At 37.1% G+C, this 20,472-nt stretch overlaps 1 protein-coding gene across 8 annotated transcripts in view; it reads right to left on the bottom strand.

The window, feature by feature from the left end:
- Window positions 1-20,472, bottom strand: part of LOC149781962 (phosphatidylinositol N-acetylglucosaminyltransferase subunit A-like) — a 52,901-nt gene that overhangs the window by 22,202 nt on the left and 10,227 nt on the right. For 5 of the 8 annotated variants that reach the window (XM_089936144.1, XM_089936146.1, XM_089936149.1 and 2 more), the window contains exons 3-6: window positions 19,379-19,535; window positions 9,323-9,445; window positions 6,612-6,787; window positions 3,481-3,596 (exon numbers count right to left, since the gene is read on the bottom strand). In XM_089936144.1, coding sequence (XP_089792270.1) covers window positions 3,481-3,596; window positions 6,612-6,787; window positions 9,323-9,445; window positions 19,379-19,535 — 572 coding nt within the window. The remainder of the gene's footprint in view (window positions 1-3,480; window positions 3,597-6,611; window positions 6,788-9,322; window positions 9,446-19,378; window positions 19,536-20,472) is intronic. The other 3 variants (XM_089936148.1, XM_089936150.1, XM_089936151.1) reach the window with 2 other exon arrangements.

The following is a 20,472-nucleotide window of genomic DNA, read 5'->3' as shown; positions in this document are numbered from 1 at the left end:
CAAGTTTGATAGCTCCAAGTTTGATAGCTCCAAGTTTAACTTTTTGTGCTATTATGCCAAAGTGGATTCAGGATGGATGCATTGGCATATGAACATGGAGATATCTAGACAGATGCCAGCATAATAATAGTTTTCCTTCAATTATCACATGGGGAGGGATAACAATGTTATGATTCAAAAAGCATAAAAAACTAAGCAGGTTATCTTCAATTAGAAACATAAATAAATACACCAACTGTCAGGATCAGTCACTATGAGGACAAATTTTAAAAAAACTCTGAAAGGAACATTGTTTCCATTTAACTCATATTTATCCCAAATAAGCTGAGCCCAGCAAGGGTAATACTTCAGACAGCCTGTCACTCAATGCAGACTCTGGTTATTTTTAATCATCTTACATTCATTTGCTAAACCTTCAAAATAATTTTCATTACCTGGATAATTTTATACTGATTCATGAGTGTTCTTCTGTGTGATAATATGTAGCTGGTCCCACCAACACAGAAGCTGCCAAACCAAAGTGCACAGGTTAGTTGATTTAGAGCCCGTAATTTAAGAGGTAGGCCACCACTACAGAGTTGTCTGACATAATAAGGAGTGTGCCCTGAGAGATGAACCTTCTAGAACTGAAAGGCATTGATGATCGCCTTAAATTCAAGGAGGAGGATGTGTAGAGGTAGTTCCTTGGCTATCACTACTAATAACCATATCGAAGACTGGCAAAAGGTGAATTCCCAACTATATGTACTGAAATCTGTACATACTGTCACCTTGATGTCAGCAAAATTAGGAAATGTTTGTGACACCAGGTGGACAGGGACATGAAAATGTGCAGGTCAGATTGAGACTGATGACATAGTTGTCCCTTCTGATAGAAAGGCAAACAGATCTCACTGTCTAAATCTTGAATTTACGTGGAGGAATTTATTGACTGAGTCGAAACATGGATGACTACTGAATTTGCTGTTGGTCTTTTGTATAAGGAGAAGCCTTGAAATAAAACCCTAGAGACTGTAAGTTTCTCTATACTGCGCTTTTGTGATGTCAAACCAGCTTCAACAGATCCTGTTATGGTGTTAAGTCCTTCACCCAATCTGATGGTACATCCATTAGGAGGGAAGAGAGAGAAAGAGGATGAGCTTGGATAAACGAAGCCCCTCCAAAAAGATTTGGATTCCCCATTCATTCTGAAAAAAACACACTGATCCAACAACTTTTGAACCGTGGTTGTCTGGCATCCAGCAGTGAGCTGTCTGTGGGCAGTGGGCTCAGTAGGGCAAGAGTTATAAGGCTGGAGTAGGAGAAACTTTGTTTCTTGCCCTCCACCTAAGGTGGTTGCCTCTTAAACTGGTTGAGGTTAAAGACTGTTTTTCCTTTGCTTGCCTATCTTCTTCCACTATGGCAGCTGGGGGGAGGACTGCTCTTAATAGATTGTGCTGGGTGGGTGGCAAGTTGGTGGGACGTCATCTTTAATGCCAAAAACTTAATGTGGCTTGGGTGACATGGAATGCAAAAATATATCAGAGCATATCAGGTCACAAAAACAGCCAGAGCATTTGCCATGGAATGGTGAGCCGACCTGTTAATGACCTGAGCATCTTGGATCATTGCCTCCCAGGCATGCTCATTGCCCAATTTTTCCACAAGTTGGAAAATTGCCATCAAAGTCAAAATTAACACTGATGATGAGGTGACAACATTTCAAACCAGCTTCAATCTGTCACAAGACAAACTCCTGTCCACTTTATAAGGAAGTGGGGTGGATATGTGTACAGCTATTGAATTCTTATCCTGAATGAATAGTTTAGTATGGAATGTTTCAGAGTGTGTTTTTACCAGTACAATGAGATTGTTGCAGGCACTTAGCTTTCAGCCTTCTCTGAATCACACTCTTCCAGATACAAGTCATTAATTTCCCTGATCTTCACTCACTAAAATCCCTGTCTTATCCCCGTAATTGTACTATATGTGTCTCAAGCATGCAGCACGCCAAGCCATATCCTGTGGCCCGCAAAATGATTGGTCTCACAAGGTGTCATGATAGATAACAAAGGTGGTACAGCTCTTCGGCCATTGAAAATGTCCTCATGCAGTCCTCAGGATGGTTGAGTTTGAGACCCCTGCACTATATGTTGTTGTTGGCATGGTAGGAAACAGAGATCAATCATTAAGATCTCAGTATTTTAAGAGGTCAATCTAAAGGCCTGGTGAGATAAACAGATCTTTCACTAAGATCTCCATAATTGTAACTGTACGTAGCATGGTTGGATAGGCAGATCTAATATTAAGATCGCCATAATTGTCGAGAGATATGCCATAGCCTAGCAGGTCAGACAGATCTTTTAGTAAGATCCCCTGGACAATTAGGGACCAATCCAGACAGCAATATGACAATACAGGTTGGATCTGCTAAAACTCTGTGTACCCAGATTAACAGACCCAAAGTATATGCCAAACATAATAGCAGGACTTATACCTCCTGGGCTGCCTAAAAGTTGGGTAAACTTCCTGCACTGTATAATAATTACCAGCAGGAATAAGAGAGTGATAAAGGGGCAAAAAAGTGCCTGGAATCAATACAGGTGCCATCATTTACCATTTTGCATGCCTTTGATCAACTTCTGCAAAACTATATTCCAAACACTCTTGGACAATATGGTATGTCTCAAGTACTTATATGTGTCTTCTCTGGCCTAAAACTTGTTGCATTTATTACACTTTGTCAACATGTTTCACTGAAACAACCAAGAAAACCCCACAAAAAAATATATAAATTAATAATAAATTAACAATGAAGCATGTAAATTAGTCATAAAACACCCATTACCAAACTGGGTGAGTGAATAATAGGCAATGTGCATAAAACTGTGAATCACAACATGCATCAACAATGGCATGTTTTATCATGTGGTCTAAATAGGCAACATCTGAGAAAGTGATAAATTCATCAAAATATTATAAAAATTTCAAAAACAATGTATACCACCAGTAGGCGAATGACTGATATATAACATAAATCCAAATTTCTGATTTAATGGTTAAAGTTCCCATCAATATTGACATGAATTGAAAGGATGGTGGCAAAAAGGAAAGATAATGAGCAGGAGTTATTGCCCTTTGTCTATCTTGCATTCTTTTTCTGCAAGTTTGAAATGTTTCATTTTTCATCCTTCTTTTAATTTTAACTTTACATAGAATTATACTTGTGCATAATTGTTTTCCTTTTCCTTAAGTAATTCATTTCTACATATAATAAATAAATAACTAGATGGTTTTGTGGAAGTAGCAATTAAACTCTAGTATTGCAATGTATATGGCAGATACATGTATAGTTACATTAGACACAAAAATGAATTTGCTTGAAATATACCTACTGCATTTAACAAGTTAATGCTTTGCTAATTTGTCTTGGTAAGTAAAGAAATTGCTTTTGAGTGACTGGCAAAAGATAAAGACAGGAAATGTACTGTTCTTAATTACTTTTGTCTGGATTTCTGCGACTAGGATCCGGTACAAACATCGTGGCATCCACAGCATTAGGTATGACAGACACTGTCTCAGGTTTGATGCTGGCTCTCAACACTGTGTTCTCCTTACTGAAAAGTCATGATACAGACAAGTCTCAAAATGTATCTATTTTAGACCACCTCTATCCTCCTCCTCCTCAACACCAGGAAAGATTTCAAGAGTACAGTCCTTCTTTTACAACTCAGATCTGCCAATCAATGCTCATATTATACATTTTTCGACCTATCTAAACCTGCAACTACCTATAGGTATATACTTTGTCACATTTTGAGTTAAAAGGAGATAAATGAATAACATTTACATGTATTTATGACACACTAGCATTATTACTTTCATAAGGTTAACCTTGAAGACATAAATAGTAAAGTGAACAAATCATTAAGTAAATTACCTTTTAGTTTCATTTACTCAGTTCATATAAACACATTTTGTAATATTTCAAAAAATGTGTACTTTGTAGAATACAAATTGTAAGGAAGTAAAGAGAAATATTTTGAATATTTTTTATCAAGAATACTGCATTAATCAAATAAATTGAAATTCTGAGCATCACTTAACCCTTTAGCTAAAATAATTTTGGCAGAAAAATATATGATATTGTTTATGCAACATAAAGATGTTTCAAATTTTGTGTGATCTTCCTTCTATAAAAATCATGTGATATAACAAATACATGTCCACACTTTAATAACAGACTGAGTATTGTCGAATTATCGTATAATTTGGAAAGCTGACGATGGCCAGGATAAGAACAAAGTTTCCTGGCAATCCGATGAAAACTGTGAGCCTAGTTCACAAGATTCTGTCAAACATACTCAGCTGCAAGACAAAGAAAGCAATACTTCATACAAAAATAGTTAATTTCTCAAAATGCAAATCTTTAAATGATGACCTTAATACATACAATGTATCATAGCCATCCTTCAAAAGCTGTATGACACAACATTCTGCAATACGCTACATACAGCTCCAAAGTTAAAAAGAGCAATAATTCAGGCAAAATTACAGTGACTTGTTAACATGAAGATCTTTTGATGATTATCACAGCACTTCTGCAGTTTCATGGTATTTAGTTACATTGAAATCCACGAGAATAGTTCCCAAGTTTCATGGCAATTTGGTTACACTGAAAACCATGAGACAAGTTGATTCCCAAAATTTGCAAGAAACTAAAGCCAGCTGTTAAGTCAAAAAGGACAATACAAAAGTCAAAGAAACACAGTGATTTCTTGACATGTACATCTTCAGATTATGATCACATAGCAATCCATCAAAAGCTCTAACGTTAGTTGAATCCACAAGACTCTGTTATACACAGCATTCAGCTATAAGAAATAAAGGATAAAAACTTTCAAAAGAAATTGCAATACCAAACTGATTTTCTGATATGTGCAATTTCAGATGATGGCCATTAATGTTTACCATGTTTCAAAATAAATAACTAAAAAAAGTTGCATTTGCAAACGTTTGTCGTACATACAAATATAGTATTCAACTACAACTCAAATGGAAAAATAGCTTTTATAAAATGATGTAACCTAGAGGTCATGTAAGTACATTTACTCACGTATGTTTAAAAATTATTTTATTTTAAAAATTTAATTATGAAAATTATCAATCACTATGGACTTTTACAATGGCAGTTTGGCATTACACTCAGTCAAGAAAGTCAATATTGAATTTAACTATTAGTAGTGCAGAGGGAATGAAGGTACGATAGTGTGAACAAGAAGTTGCATGCATATTCTTCATCTCCTGTATGGATTTTCAACTATGAATGGCACAGAAGATTAACATAAAATAAGTTTTATTCTTAGCATGAACATATAACATTTCTTCAAAATGATAATTTAGCATTATGTAAAATTTAACTATAATAAATCTGAATTGACATTCGTGTTTCATGTTTTTAACACGAATGAAAGCACATATTTGTATGGGAAAAATAGGTCTCATGTACGAATTGAAATAAAAGACATGACATACCATACATAAGATATATACAAAATTACATATTTGCCTCCAATTTATTGGACTTGTGTGCCAATTTGTTTTCTTCTCCTGCCAATGTTTATCCAGGCTTTTGTTTATAAATGATGACACTATCGCATCTCTGTTTTGGTTTGTAGCACAATTTTTTCCCAACCACAGGTGCATTCCCTCTTACAACATAGCATGCAAATAAAACAGTTAAAACAAGATCACCCAGCATGCTTGACTGTGCCTAAAAATGTCAAAGAATGTTATCAATGAATCTGCTGTAAGCATTTTCAGAGGAATTTATACATTAATCTTCACTGGAATTTGGATGGACAAGGCGCAAAATAAATGCTACTTAAAGGTATGTGTGATCAAATTCTCCAAAATGACACCTGTAGCTGCAAAAAGTGACATAGAACATGAGCTATGTAACTTGTACTACAAGAGTAACCTTGAACAACCTTGAACAGATGCTGATCTGCTGTAGTATTAAGCAATAGCAGATCAAGGTATATACTGTTGGCACATGGACTCAACTTATAAGTCAGTTTATACAGTAATTTGAAAATATACTGTGACAGTCTTAAAATTAAAGGTTATGGACATTCAATTAAATGACGGTATGATTTATAATCCAGAAAACCTGGTTTAAATCTAAGTCTCTCACTGCATCATAATAATTAAAGATACCAGTTTATAGTTCACATTGCACATCCAATGAACTATGACCAGTTTCATTCAAAAACAAGGCAATGCCAATAAATAAAACAAGTTATGCTTAGTTTACTTGAAATTCCTAGCTGTATAAGTTTCTTTTGCAAATGGTTCAACTAATGTGTGCTTCACCAAATTTTTAAAATAATTATATCTTGTTCATTTTGTTCTTTATCAAGTTCAAGTTGGTACAATCAGTTTTTTCATTTACAATTTTCCACCACATGAAGGATAAATGAATAACGTGAAGAATCTTTTTATTATAAAGTATCTGATTCCAGCTGTTGGGTAGGTAGAATGTATATACTTTCTCACATGTTTGAAATTTTCACTTTTCTTACTCATATTACATAGGAAATATTTGCTGCTGAAGAAAGACCCCTACAAACCTGGTGTGTGATACACATATGACATGATTACAATCAGCCAGGGAGAACTTGAGGAGCTTGTTGGTCAAAATGGAACTGGCATCAGCAAATCCAAATAAGGAATGATCTGTGAAGACAGCTTTCAAACCCATGGTGCGAGCATGGAACATGGATTCATGAGCCAAAGTGGAAAAAGCCTACAAAAGAAATGCTGCAATCTGTTTGCTGGATCATTACTGCACTTAAAACTAAATATGTGTAAAAAGTATATGACAAAGATTTTTTTAAAGATTTTTTTAAAATGCTTACTAAAGCTGAGTTTCAAAAAAGTATCTGGGCACCCTCACTTCATAATTTCTAATTTTTGACGTTTAAAGATGTTTTTTCAGTTACCATTATTATTTTTTAAATACATCTAACACAACTGGTTCTAAATGCTGAAGGAAAATTGGATACCTGGTCCAAGAACAGCAACCATGCATTTTCTGTGGGTTAATTGGTGCATAGCTTATAAAGCACTTGTATTTTTGTTATTTCGGGGTTTAACATCAATTCCTAGTTCAGGTTTTATATTGGTAGCCAGTATAAGTGGTGCAGGAGGAACCCAGGAAAACCCTGATAAGAACCACTCACCCATGGGAAGCTACTGGCAGCTTTCTTACACATCCACAGTGGCCGAGCCAAAAAGGTGATTGCTTTTTTACCACTCAGCCACCTGGGGCCCCTGGGAAGCACTACAGTCTCAGTGATGACTGTTAACCTGGAGTGTACAACCAATCACATCCTGAGCATGTTTTGTTTAACTAACAAGTAAAACTAATGTTGTAATTACTACAAAGTGCTTGTTTGTGAGCTATAGATGTTCCGTACATCACATGATACATTTATGAGTTCCAGTTGGCAGCCTAAAGGAATAAATTCTTGGACAGTAAGCATTTCCCATCAACTAAAGGATGCTATAGCTGGCTAGAGGAATTATACTTATTCTAACAGGCACAATTACTACATACCAACATTACAGGTTGCCACACGATGACATGTGATGCATGAAACATATTGTTGACCTTTTCAATGAGAACGGTTCCTCCATAAAGTGTAGTGTGGCAGACTTTGCAATCTTGCCATCTTGCCCTCAGCCAGCTGCATAATACCCAACCAATTCAAAACACTATCTGAACTCCCTCAAAAGATGGCTAACATAGAATAAGAGTACATATTTTTTACCAACAGCTATAAAAACTAGCAACAAATTTATACAGGAGAGTATACACAAGAACAACTCAAAATTAAAGTCAGGTGTGTCCCTGGGAAAGGCATTTACCTCAAATTTTCTTGGCATGATGTTGCCAATAAAATGTCCAAAGTATTGTAAAAAAACCAGCCCCAAAAAATAGAAGATTAGTTGGACCTTCACATTTAAGCCATAGTGTGTGTGTGTTATTTGGATTTTTCACATAGTTTTAACAATTTTTCAGTCATATGGCAATGATGTCTGCAGTATGGCAATTTATAGTGATGTCTAGCACTGGGACATTATGCCACAGACATGAAGCATGATGTCCCACCCAGTCACATCATCCTGATACCAGGCTGACCAGTCCTAACACTAACCTCTTAAAGCTGAGCGCAAAGCAAGGCAGTTGTTAGTACCATTTTTATAAGTGTGTGGAATGACTTGGCCAGGGATCAATCCCACGACCTCCCAAATCATTTAACACAGAGACATTCTGAATAATAAATTGCGCAGTCTGTTCTCTTCAGGCAGCATATGTTCTTAAAACAGAGTACAGTCAAACATTGTAGACTTGTATTTCCTTTCCCTTCTTTGTAAATAAATTTGTTCTTTGATACCAGACAGACCTTTGACACTGACAATACTATTATCCTATGTTTGATCATGACACTGTCTGTATCTTGTAATACAGAAACTAGAATTTTGTCTTCGCAAAACATTATCATGCACTTCCTCATTTTGGCTCCATGAACAGTTTGAACTTAGGATCCATCCTAAGCCATTGGAGTAAAGTGCTTTGCCCAAAACCTGAGCTGATCAGATGGCAGGATTAAAACAGAATTCCACATCCATAAGCCTGCAGGAGTGAGAATCTCAATAGGTTATGACGCATAAACTAATTTTCAGAGGCCTGAGATGCAGTTGGAGACTAATACCAGCATGAGGTAGAGTTGTTATCTCATGACTGTAAGTGTAAATATAGTTGTAGGGCAAGAATCACAGCTCTTTCCAAGTAATGACCTACAATCCAAATCCTTAAAGGCAGGAATCACAGAGAAGTTAATGGCAACTGTATGTATATATTTGTCCTTACCATGCTTAGTAAGCATGCATAAGGTTATAAGGTGGAAATCTCCATATTTTTAACTTATGACTCAGGTCTTAGGTTTCAGGGAATAGGGAAAGACCCCTAGGTTGCATCCCCTTGCATTATGTGTTGACACTTGATTATATGTTATTTGTCACATGTGTAAAGCATACAGCAAGTTACCTGAAATTATGTAAAACCATCCCAAACTTCCTGGTCTGCACCCCACCCCACACTGGTTAGTGATCACAATTTCAAAAATGTTGGCAAAATCTAAACTCACAGTGTTGTTATTGACACAAGTTTCATTTGACTAATGGTGTTGGGCTCCTTCAAGGACATTACACAGCTGAACAGACTGCTATCAGAATATTGTTCACTTTTTCTAATTTTGTTGAATAAACTACTCACTGAATGCCCATGCACAATGGTTATCTTTTCTCTGATGAGGACATTTCTGATCAGAGGAAAGGTGGCAAAGATTGTTGGCAGAACACACTGGTTGTAGACTGCAGGAAAAGGTAGGTAATACACCTGTAACAGAAACAATTCATTTAAGTAATAGGTAAAAATATAGTTTGAAAAGTAATATCATAGGAACATCAATGACAAAACATACATCTCAACCACTAGTCTAATATGCATACCATGTTTCCTGAATAGTTTTTGAAGTTATGTTCTGCAAATGAACATATTTACTGAGGGGCAGATGGTTTATGTCCAGACATAGTGCATTGTCCACAATGGGAGTTTTAAAAAAACAGCCAAGTAATGTATAAAACATCTTTAGTCTTTCTTGTAGGGGTTGAAGATTAAGAGAACTCACATAAGAGTACAATTCCATTTCATGCAGATTTCAAACTTTCTCCACATATCAACAATTTAAATGAACTATTAGCCCTTTCATACACTATATATCATGTGACCCATCATTCAGCTCTGACCATGGGTGGCAGGATTACATACACTCAGCATGAAATCTTATTGGACGAATTTATTAAAAGCAATTCTCTAATGGACTAAAATAATGCTAAGACATTTATAATTAAAAACATCATAGAGATGTGAAAGTTTGATCAGTTTTGGAATTATGGAACTTAATCCATCACTTCCATTCACAATTTCCATATTTTATACTGTCCACAATGGTGTTCCTGTGATACCATTTAGGTCCATCATGTTGTTGTTGTTGTAGGGTTTAACACCATTTTTCAGCACACGATAGGCTATACATGGCAGCCAGTATTAATGGTGGAGGAAGAACCCAGGAAATCCCTGGAAAGAACCACCAACCCCTGAGAAGTTACTGGCAAACTTTCTCACATACCCCCATCGGCCGAATCCGAGACTCGATCCCACGCAGACAGAGGTGATGGCAGTGATCCGTAACAGAGAGCACTTTAGACCACTTGGCCACTCGGGGCCCCAGGTCCATCATGAAAACACTAAGGCTAATAATATGATATTGATGTATTAGTCCCCAAGTGACCAACTTTACCACTTAATCTACTTAAGTCAACATTATCAATTTACTTGAAAATATTTTGCTTAAAATGTTAGTCAGCAAGATAGAATAACTGAGAAAGTGGAGTCTCTCCAACATTACTCAACAGATGGAATATACCATATTCCAAACTGCACATACCCAGATCTGTTACTGCATTGTGTTCAGGCAGATATGGGTCTATGCGATTTGTTTGGAATGATCAGTAGAAAAAGCAAAACAGGCCTGATTTACTGACACATCATGCGAAGGAAGTTCAGGATCTTTTTTGTTTGCAATTGGACTCTACGTATAAGCCAGTATATAAGGTATCCTATTACTACATGTACATTAAGAAAAGGAAGACCTGCATGCCAAGCCCACAAAGTACTGCCATAAAATATATAGAATGAGCAAGCATGTCGAAAAAAATGTCTTTTCTTCATACTGATTCCTCTGAAGAATCAAGAAAATCCATCAAGGAAATATAAACAAATTAAAACCTCTTTAATCAAAACTGTAACAATTTTTTATGACAGTGACGTCCCAAGATCAAAGAGGCATGTCACAGAATAAACTGTCTTAGTTTCATAGTGATTCCTTCCCAAATTAAGAAAATCCATGAGGGGATTTAAGAAATATAAGCAATTTTTTTGGGTAAAAATTCATTGGGTGCAGGAAATATATGCACATTAAAACCTTTAACCAAAACCTAAGCAATCTGTTGATAATGATGCTGACAGAAAAGTAACTATGTGTCTCTACTGATACTAACATGCAGTCAACAAAAACAATCCCTAAAGTGAGATTTCACATGTCAAAAGTTTCAATCACCGATTTTAACATTTTTGGTGTATCAATTAGTGATTGCTCTAATTCACTTCTTTGTCTGAAAAGGTGATTTATTAGATGGTTATCCTTAAAGGTTGATTAACAATGAATAAAATCCCTCAAAAGATTCACTCCTTTCAAGAACCACAATTTCATTCACTAAATACATGTTGTACTTCATTCAGAATTTATAAGATTTGCTCATTAGAAGCTTTACAATTGTAACCTTTGAGAAAATACAAGGCAGGATGATCAGAAACTTTTTGTCTTTCAAAGACATATCTAACTTATCTATTTTTCAAAACAAATATTAATTCTCTATTTTCTTAAACAAAACTAAATCCTCTATTTTAAAACCAGGAATAGTGACTAAAATTTTCTATACAGTTTGAAAGTACTCTTTAAGCATAACATTTTTTTCCCCAAATCTGCCAATCAATCACTCTTACATTTCTGATTTCTGACATCATGAAAATGTTATCTAATTTAATTAAATTTGCTTCGATAAGATAAACCATGGAAACAATAATTATACCATGTTATGAACCTATGATTTTGAAACGAAGATGTAATCTACATGTACTATAGGAGGACTGAAGATAGACTACATGGTAGGATTGGACTACATGGTAGTAATAGACTATATGATAAAAATAGACTACATGATAAGAATAAACTACATGGTAGGAATAGACTACATGATAAGAATAGACTATATGATAAGAATAGACTACATGATAGGAATAGTCTACATGGTAGGAATAGACTACATGGTAGGAATAGACTACATGAATAAGAATAGACTACATGGTAGGAATAGACTGCATGATAAGAACAGACTAAATGATAAGAATAGACTACATGGTAGGAATAGACTACATGATAAAAATAGACTACATGATAAGAATAGACTACATGGTAGGAATAGACTACATGATATGAACAGACTACATGGTAGGAATAGACTACATGATAAGAATAGACTACATGGTAGGAATTTAGACCCAAATCTAACTACGCATGTGTTTACCGTCAAGAAATTTGTGGGAATCCCAGTTCTATGTGAACTCAGATGTTATGAACTATCCCAAGTGATGAAATAAGCACAGCTGTGGGAAGCTGTATGGGAGTCTATTGTGGTAGAGATGGAAATCTTAATTCCACACCAGCTGATCTGTATAAAGCTATCAATAAGGCTTAACATCTACACAAGCCATGTAAATAACGTAGTATAGCTAAGTGTCAATATGCATTTAATGTTATAAGTTGTATACCCACCTAAAAGTATCTGACACATTTGTTTATTATGTGGGTATCTCACTTCTCTGTAAGTTCAGATCTTATAGACAACAACAACTAATGAAATTATCATAACATAAGTGCATGTAAATCCACATTGGAAGAGTGAGAATTCACATCCCACAAAAGTTGTCCTGTATATTATTTTTTTATAATTGCAGGTCATTATATCTTTATAGAGCAACTGCCATGCTGAGAAGAATTTGAAAGAGGAATATATTAACAATTCATGCATCACATACAGCGTTTGACATCAGTTAATGTTGTATCAAACACCAAAGGATACACTCGCTGAATGCAGGATTCAGCAAAACATCTTCTGTACTATTTTTAAAAACCAATTTTTCCAAGTAAAATATGTTTCTTCTAGAATACTTGTAATTGTAATACCTTAGGAGAACTACTAGTAGCTTGCAAATCCAGCCCTCTCAGATACTACTTTTAAATAGCTAAAGGGAGCTAAATGTTGTCTGCCAACCAATGCATCAGTCAGGAAGAGTGATCTCCCCTTAAGTATAATACTTGGTAGCAAAGCGTAATAATATACAAGTTACTACTGGAGCAGAAGGTATGCTACCAATGGATGGAACTGCTGAGAGGCTGGGAAGGTGTATGTGTATTATGACTGTATAAGTATTCTTGAAGAAAGATATACTAGGAAAAATTGGTTTCTTCTTCAAATACATTTCCCAATCATAATACCTTACGTGGCAGGGTCCAGTTTTGTAAATTGGCCCCTGGCAAATTTCTTAACTTAAGGCTATGGTGTGACTTTTTCAGCTATTATTGTTTAGTATTTATAGATATGGGTATATTTGTGAACTAGGTGTTTTGGGCTTGTGTTGTTCTTGAAATTGATGTCAGGCATGTACACCTTCCATAGTTGCTCTGCAGTATGTTGATAGTGAAATACCAATAGTTGGCTAGGAAGAAGAACTAGCCTCCCATAGCAGTAGACACGTGGGTTCAAGGCAACTAGAGTATCTCAAAAACGGCTTGGATGACAACTATTCTGAATTGCATCAAACTATTTAGTAGACAATATTTTTCAAAATTTTCATCCAGGGAAAGGGCTTGCATTTGCACTGTGAGCACCACATGCTGTCAAAAATGGCATTTGGATGTGAAAAATAAAGGTATAAAATAGGGGTTGGGGTGCATAAACCTCTTCTGCTGTGAACTGCCATTGACTTCTCTGGTCAAGTGAATACTATTCTTATGCTTTGTTTTAATATAGGTATCTAAAAATATGGACCTTTTTGACCTCACTTGTGTATTTGAATTTTTATGATTTTTTTATACTAGGTCGCTGATTGCGGCATTAAATTTGTACATAAAAACTGGACCCTGCCCCCTTAGGAGAATACGTAACAGGTGGAGGAAGGTACATACATTTACCCAGGAGAGGTAGAAAGGGGCATGATCTCCCTTGATGCAACAGCTCTGTTCTATTAATGTACCACTACAAAGACCTGACTGGGTCTTGTAGGTGGTCTTCAGTTGATGTGTCCAGATGAGACAGAGGTTTCATGACAAAAGTCTGGTCACCCTTGACAGGGTGACGGTTCTTGGCAATGAAAGAGTACACTGTCATAAGTAAGACTGACCTGTCTTGTCAGAACTGCATGTAATTCAGGTCTGCGGAGATTTCGCTAATTCTGCCTGCCATCACTAATGCCATGAGGAAGCAGGTCTTGTTGGAAAGATGCACCAGAGATGCCTTTGCAATTGGTTCAAAAGGTGTCTTGTTTAGCCAATACCAAAGACAGGTTCCACTTTGAGCAGAGGCTTAATGTTTAGGCCACGTATACTCAAAGTTGGCAAGTAGATCAGATATGTCCTTGTTCTGTCCGATACCCTCTCTCCCATGATGACATAAAGTTTTAGGGATCATGGAACAGTAACCTTTGATCATACCTGGTACTAACTTTCTATCTTCGAAGTGCCAGAAGATGAAAGTAGCTATATGCAGTATAAATGCCTGGAGAGACATATGTACCTTTATGCACCACTGGCTGAAAATGTGCCATTTGCCTTCTTACGCTTTTCCGAGTAGATATGGGAAAACCCAAATTTTCTGTGTGATTTCCAATGAAAGATTGATGAGGTCACTGATCCATGACTTCTCCCATCAGAGTGATGCAATGAGGATGAGATGACAAGATGATTCCCTTGCTTTCTGTATCACTTTTGGAAACATGTGTTGGAGTGTGGGCATATTTGTTGGCTGGTCCAATCTTATGAGAGGGCATCAACTGCCCATGCTTTTGGGTCCAGGACAGGAGAGACAAAGGTTGGGAGTTTGGCATTCCGTCTTGTTGCAAATAGGTCTACCAATGGTCGGTCCCATAGGGTACAGATCTGAGTGAAAACCAAGTGACGGAGAGACCATTCCGTCTGTATTAGTTGACTGTTCCATGACAAAGAGACGGCCAGTACATTGAAGTATCCAGGATATGGCAAACATCTGGATTTGTTGCCAACAACATCACTATAGAAAGTCCCACACCATGACACAAAGGTCTGGAGACTTGATTCCTTGTCATTTGAGGTAAGTCACAGCAGTAGAGTTTTCATATAGAATTTGGACTCCTTTGCCAATTATGCATTCCTGCCAACAGCGAAAGGCTTTCATAATGGCCCTCATCTCCAGAAGATTGATGTGCAGAAGGCATTTCTGGGGAGACCATGTACCACTGGCTTTATGTAAGGATGGTAGTAGGTGGGCTCCGCAGCCCCCCATACTGGGACTGGTACAGATTGTAATCTTAGCTGGTGGTACTTGTTGAGGTATACCCGCCATGTGCCAAGGTAGGTTGCCCCAAGGTTGCAGATGGTGCCTCAGTTGTGAGCCGATGGTGAGAGGTTGGTCCAGTGGGAAAACTTGAGACAGAAGAAGCATTTGCAATGGATAAAAAGAAGACAGAGGATGAGGAGGTCCACTGCCGCATTGAGTAATCCCAGGAGACAAAGGAATTCACGTGCTGTTTGGGAAGGTACTAGGTCAGATTTGTCTTTGTTGACAATTAAGTACAGGTTGGTAAGCAGTGTGACAAGGGTTATCATTTCGTGATGTAAAACAGAACTCACCTGATGTTTTTGTAGGATATCGTCCAGGTAACTTGATGTTGCCACTGTAGAAATGGTTGACGTGTTCCATGACTTGATTCATGTGACAAGTGAATACCAAGGGGCTGATGTTGAGTCCAACTGGGAGTGCCATGAATTTATATACCATGTCATTGTCGGCGAGTCGCAGGAATCTTCCTGGTTAATAGGGCCATGGAGATAAGCATATTTTAAGTCCACACTGATGGCACAGTCCCTCCTGAATGTCATTTACAATGCGCTATGGTGGTTCCATTGAGAACCAATTAGTATGAATTAAGTGACTGATGGTACTGAGGATTGATGACCAGATGCCGAATACCTTTTGCCTTTGGAACCAAGGAAAGTCTGGTATAAAACCCTGGAGAGAATGTGTTTCAAATAAAGTTCTACCACCCGTTTCTTGAGAAGGTTGTTTACTCACTGCTGTAAGGTGGTGGCCTTGAGTGGACCTGAAGGGATATTTGTGAATGTTGGGACTCTGGACAGCGGAGCAGGAGTGTGAAAAGTGATGCAGAATCCCTCTGAAACCACTCGTTGAGTCTAGGTATTGTGGCAAATCTTGTCCCATTCAGCAGCAAAAAAACGAAGCCTTCCTCCAACCGAGATGTCTAGAAAGGGCAAATTAGAGACGATGTCATATTTTGAGGGTAGGAGGCTGTTGAGAAGAGAAACTTTGTGATGAACAAAAGAACCCTCTCAGTGATTTTTTTGCTTTGGTTTGCGAGGGCTGTGGCTTTCGCTGAGTGCAGCTTTGGTAGGACTGTTTTCCAGAGGTTTGTGTCCTATGTGTGGCTACTGAATCCTGTTCATGATTTCCTGTAGTATCCCTGTATTGATGCTGTGGTGGCAGATGAGGGAACTTTGTCTCCTTGGTGGCTTGTTTGCAAACTTCTTCAATCTGGCCATTACACAAAAGGTTGCAAGACAAAGGTTGTGCATGCAGTCTGGCCTGATGGTGGTCCTTCAGAAAAGTGGCAGTAGAGAGAATTGAATCGCATTCCGCCATCCAGAGATCAAGAGCTGCAGTGACAGCATTGATCAAGGTGTGTTAGATGGCAATATTTAAAACACTGGTCATTCTTGAGTTCAACTCCCATGCATGTCCTGTAGTATTTGAAGTGAGAGGAGATAGGCTATGTTCTGCCTGTTAGAAGACAGCTAATGAAAATGCAGTCCAAGAAAGAGCATACAGTGACAATATTGTGAATTAACTATTGAGTGTCATCAAAGGCCAACCGATCCCGAATTAGAACCATGACCTCTAGATGGTCACTGAGTAAAGAGTAGGAGACTTGTGAGGCGATATCTGTAGAAGTGTGAGCAACCAACTCAGCATCACATAGGTGGGGCTCAGGCAACATATGTGTTGGAGCAATCGCTGAACATGTTGCCATTCTTTCTTAAGCTCTTTCCCTCGCAGTTCAAAAGAGAAAATGAGTCAAAGCCAATAGGAGTTACCAATAATGCTTGGTCTGGAGGCAGTGATTTGGGTTTAGGGATAGTTTCTGATCGTGGGTGGAGGGTGAAGGGGCGAGTTATCACCCTTGTCGCCAGAAAATCTTGCACTGAGGAAAGGTCAGCATGCAGACTGATGATGTCATCATCTTTTGCTATCCATTACTGTGCTTTGCCCATAGTTCCAATCTGTAAGTATAATGTGCAGAAAATATAAACATGTGGGGCCTTGCACATGTCACCTTGTACATAATATCGGTTCAGAGCTAGAGCTTAAAGTTGGCCCAGTGAATGATAACAGGCAGAATTATGAGCAATGAACTGTACAGAGAGTATAATCATAAACAATATGCAACTATATGCATACACCTGTCATGTTTGGATACTGATTAGGTGCAGAGCTAACCAAGTGATAGTTACCTGTGATTGAATTTAATGCCAATACTACCTGTCAGAGAGGTCAAGGACATCATGGACAGGTAGAATCGTTGATGCGTGATGTCCAGATGCTAAGACTGCCTAGGTAAATAAATTAGAAGACAAATCATTAAAGGAAGGCTCTGAGACCGCCTGTACAAGTAACTCATGGACATATGGTAACAAGGCACTAAAAAATGCAGTGGTAAAGTACACCAATCTGTAAGTACCAGAAATGAAGGATCCATACAGATATAACAGCATTCTGAATTGCATAAAAAATTTGCACACATAAATTATTGCAGCCTGGACCTATCCAGTGGGGACAAAATGGTCGCCCACACAAGTGAGAAAAAGCTCTACAATATGCATGGATGACAAAGTGTTATCAAATGAAAAGTAGACCTTTATCAATGTAAGGAAGAGAGAAAAGTTGGAAATAGAGATGGAGTATACTTTCCTTGAGATGAAAGGACTCCTCCAAATGAAAAAGGTAAATTCCAATGTGAAACTGGTTGGCAGGGTCTCTCTTGAAAGAGAGCACTCTTTGTTACATGAGTGGGTGTAGTAAATGGTGTATTCTTCCGCTTGGCCATGAAGGGGGCGCTCACCAGTTAATATGTACTTTTGAAAGAGTGATGTATGTAAGGTGAAGCTGTTTGCATTTAAGACATGCACAATGGAGAGAATGGTGGCATACATCTATGCTACATTAATGTAATGTGGATAATATTTCTTTGGATATTAAACTTTTGGAAATTGTACATGATTTAAACACACTGCTACCTAAAATGAATGCTCCCTTACGCTAAAAAATCAGCCTGAATTTGTCTAAAGTACACTATCCATAGCAGCTATTAAAATAGGGAAAATGAATTTTGCCAGACTAGACAATACCAGCTTCTGAAAGTGCAATTATTGAATTACCAAATATATAAATTGTAAAAAAAGTTATCAGATCTTTTTTTATACAATTTACCTCTGAAGTTCAGGAAGTGAAAATGACCAAGTGGAGCTAGCATTTTTTTGAAAAGTGCACATCTGGAGTAAGGCCAAGCTGTATACTCTATAACACCCATCAATCATATACCAAAATAAAGGGAATTAAAGGTTCTTTGAATTATACCCAAGGTATACGTCTTTTTTAAATAGCCAGTATAACCAGTGAGGAAAGCCAGGGAAATTCTTTTCTTTAAAATCCTAACCCTATGCAAAATACGAAACTGTAGAGCACCACCTCAGTCTTTTATGTATGGGGAGATCACTCTGGTTGGCAAGGTCTCTCTTGAAAAAGAACATACTTTGTTGCATGAGTGGGTGTAGTAAATGGTGTATTCTTCCATTTGGCCATTGTCTTATATGTATGGGGAGATCAATCTGCCTGATCACCACATAGGTCTGCAGACAACTTTTAACTCCCTTTAGCTAAAAGTAGCATCTGGAAGGGCTGGATTTGCAAAGCAGCTGTAGTTCTCCTCAGGTATTATGATTGGGTAACATATTTGAAGAAGAAAAAAAGCCTTGAAGTGGCAGAAAATTACTCATCAAATCGATCAGCGAACAAGATTGTTGACAAATTTGAAAGTATTTTGCGAAATTGTGTCCAGTTCCATCATATATCCAAACTACATTATCTATTCAAGCTACAGTCTGGCTTATATAGAGTACAAACAAAAATTAAGCCCTTTTAGTCAATATCACAAAGTACATCTAGATACTAGTTTCATCTGTGTACATGTACCAAGTTTCATAAAAATATCTCAAATGTTCCAAAAACAACTTTATAATTTATGAATAGGCATACAGAGCCCACTTCTATAACGCCGCCAACTTCAAAGGTCAGAGGATGATCATTTTGAACCACAATGTACCTTCAACCCATTTGTCAGATATCTGATTCCCTTTCTGTTTCCATAGCAATGAGTAACAACAATGACCTTATGACCTCTCTGGAGCAGACACTGAGAGAGTTGATATATGTGACTTTCCACTCCACCTTGGTTTGGGAAGAAGAAGTCGGACACCATGCTAGAGTGAAAAAGAAAAAGTAAAGTATGTTAGGTCCCCTTTAAAAGACAAGATGTAAACCATGGCAAGTTGATAAGAACAAGACATGCCTGTAAAAACAGGAGTCATGTCAAACTAAGCAGTGCTTTGATGCATCAATTAACATATCATAAGGTAATTCGAGTATTATCTGTGAGTGACTGCCACAAATACAATAAAAAGCCATGATTTTATAAACCAACATTCAAAACTCTAAAATATTATCTTAGATCATAAAATATCTATATTACTGTCACTTACTCAATAATTTCTTTTGAGATAGTCCCTAGATCTTAAGAGAAGAAATAAGTGAGTTATTTTTACCTATAATCCATTTTAAGCAGTCAATGACTGATTTGGTCATAATGAGATATTTTTTACGTAAACATAAAATAACATTTATTTCTTTATCACCTACATTTGTTTATTATTTATTATTAGTCTGAATCAAATAAACAAATTAACTCAAAGATCCCTAATGTCATTTCATTATAGGTCTAAGTTTATAAAACAATTCAATCTATCATTGAAATAAGAAAGGGAATGGGGGGGGGGGGGCAATAAATACTAAAGTGGACAAATTATACAAAAGTAAAGTTTGATAGCTCTTTTAAAATATATTACTTCCAGAAACAAAAAACAAATTTATTTACTTCTTCTAAATATTTTTGTAAGAGCTAATAATTTTCGGAGTCTTTTACAGTTATTTAATGAAGAGAGATAAGAGAATCTATGCAAACACGACTTCAAACAGGATTACTTGTGTATGTGTGTGTGTTTGTGTTTTAGGCATAAGTGGTTAGTGCATCCGCCTCACTTGGTACTCAGCATTAAGAGATTAGTGTTAGGACTGGTTTGCCTGGTATCAGTATAAAGTGACTGCGTGGGACATGATGCTACATGTCAGCAGCATGATGCC

The sequence above is a fragment of the Sinohyriopsis cumingii genome, chromosome 15 (assembly GCF_028554795.1).
Source record: "Sinohyriopsis cumingii isolate HCF-2022 chromosome 15, ASM2855479v2, whole genome shotgun sequence".
NCBI lineage: Eukaryota > Metazoa > Mollusca > Bivalvia > Unionida > Unionidae > Sinohyriopsis > Sinohyriopsis cumingii.
This window is presented reverse-complemented; position numbering and strand designations above follow the sequence as displayed.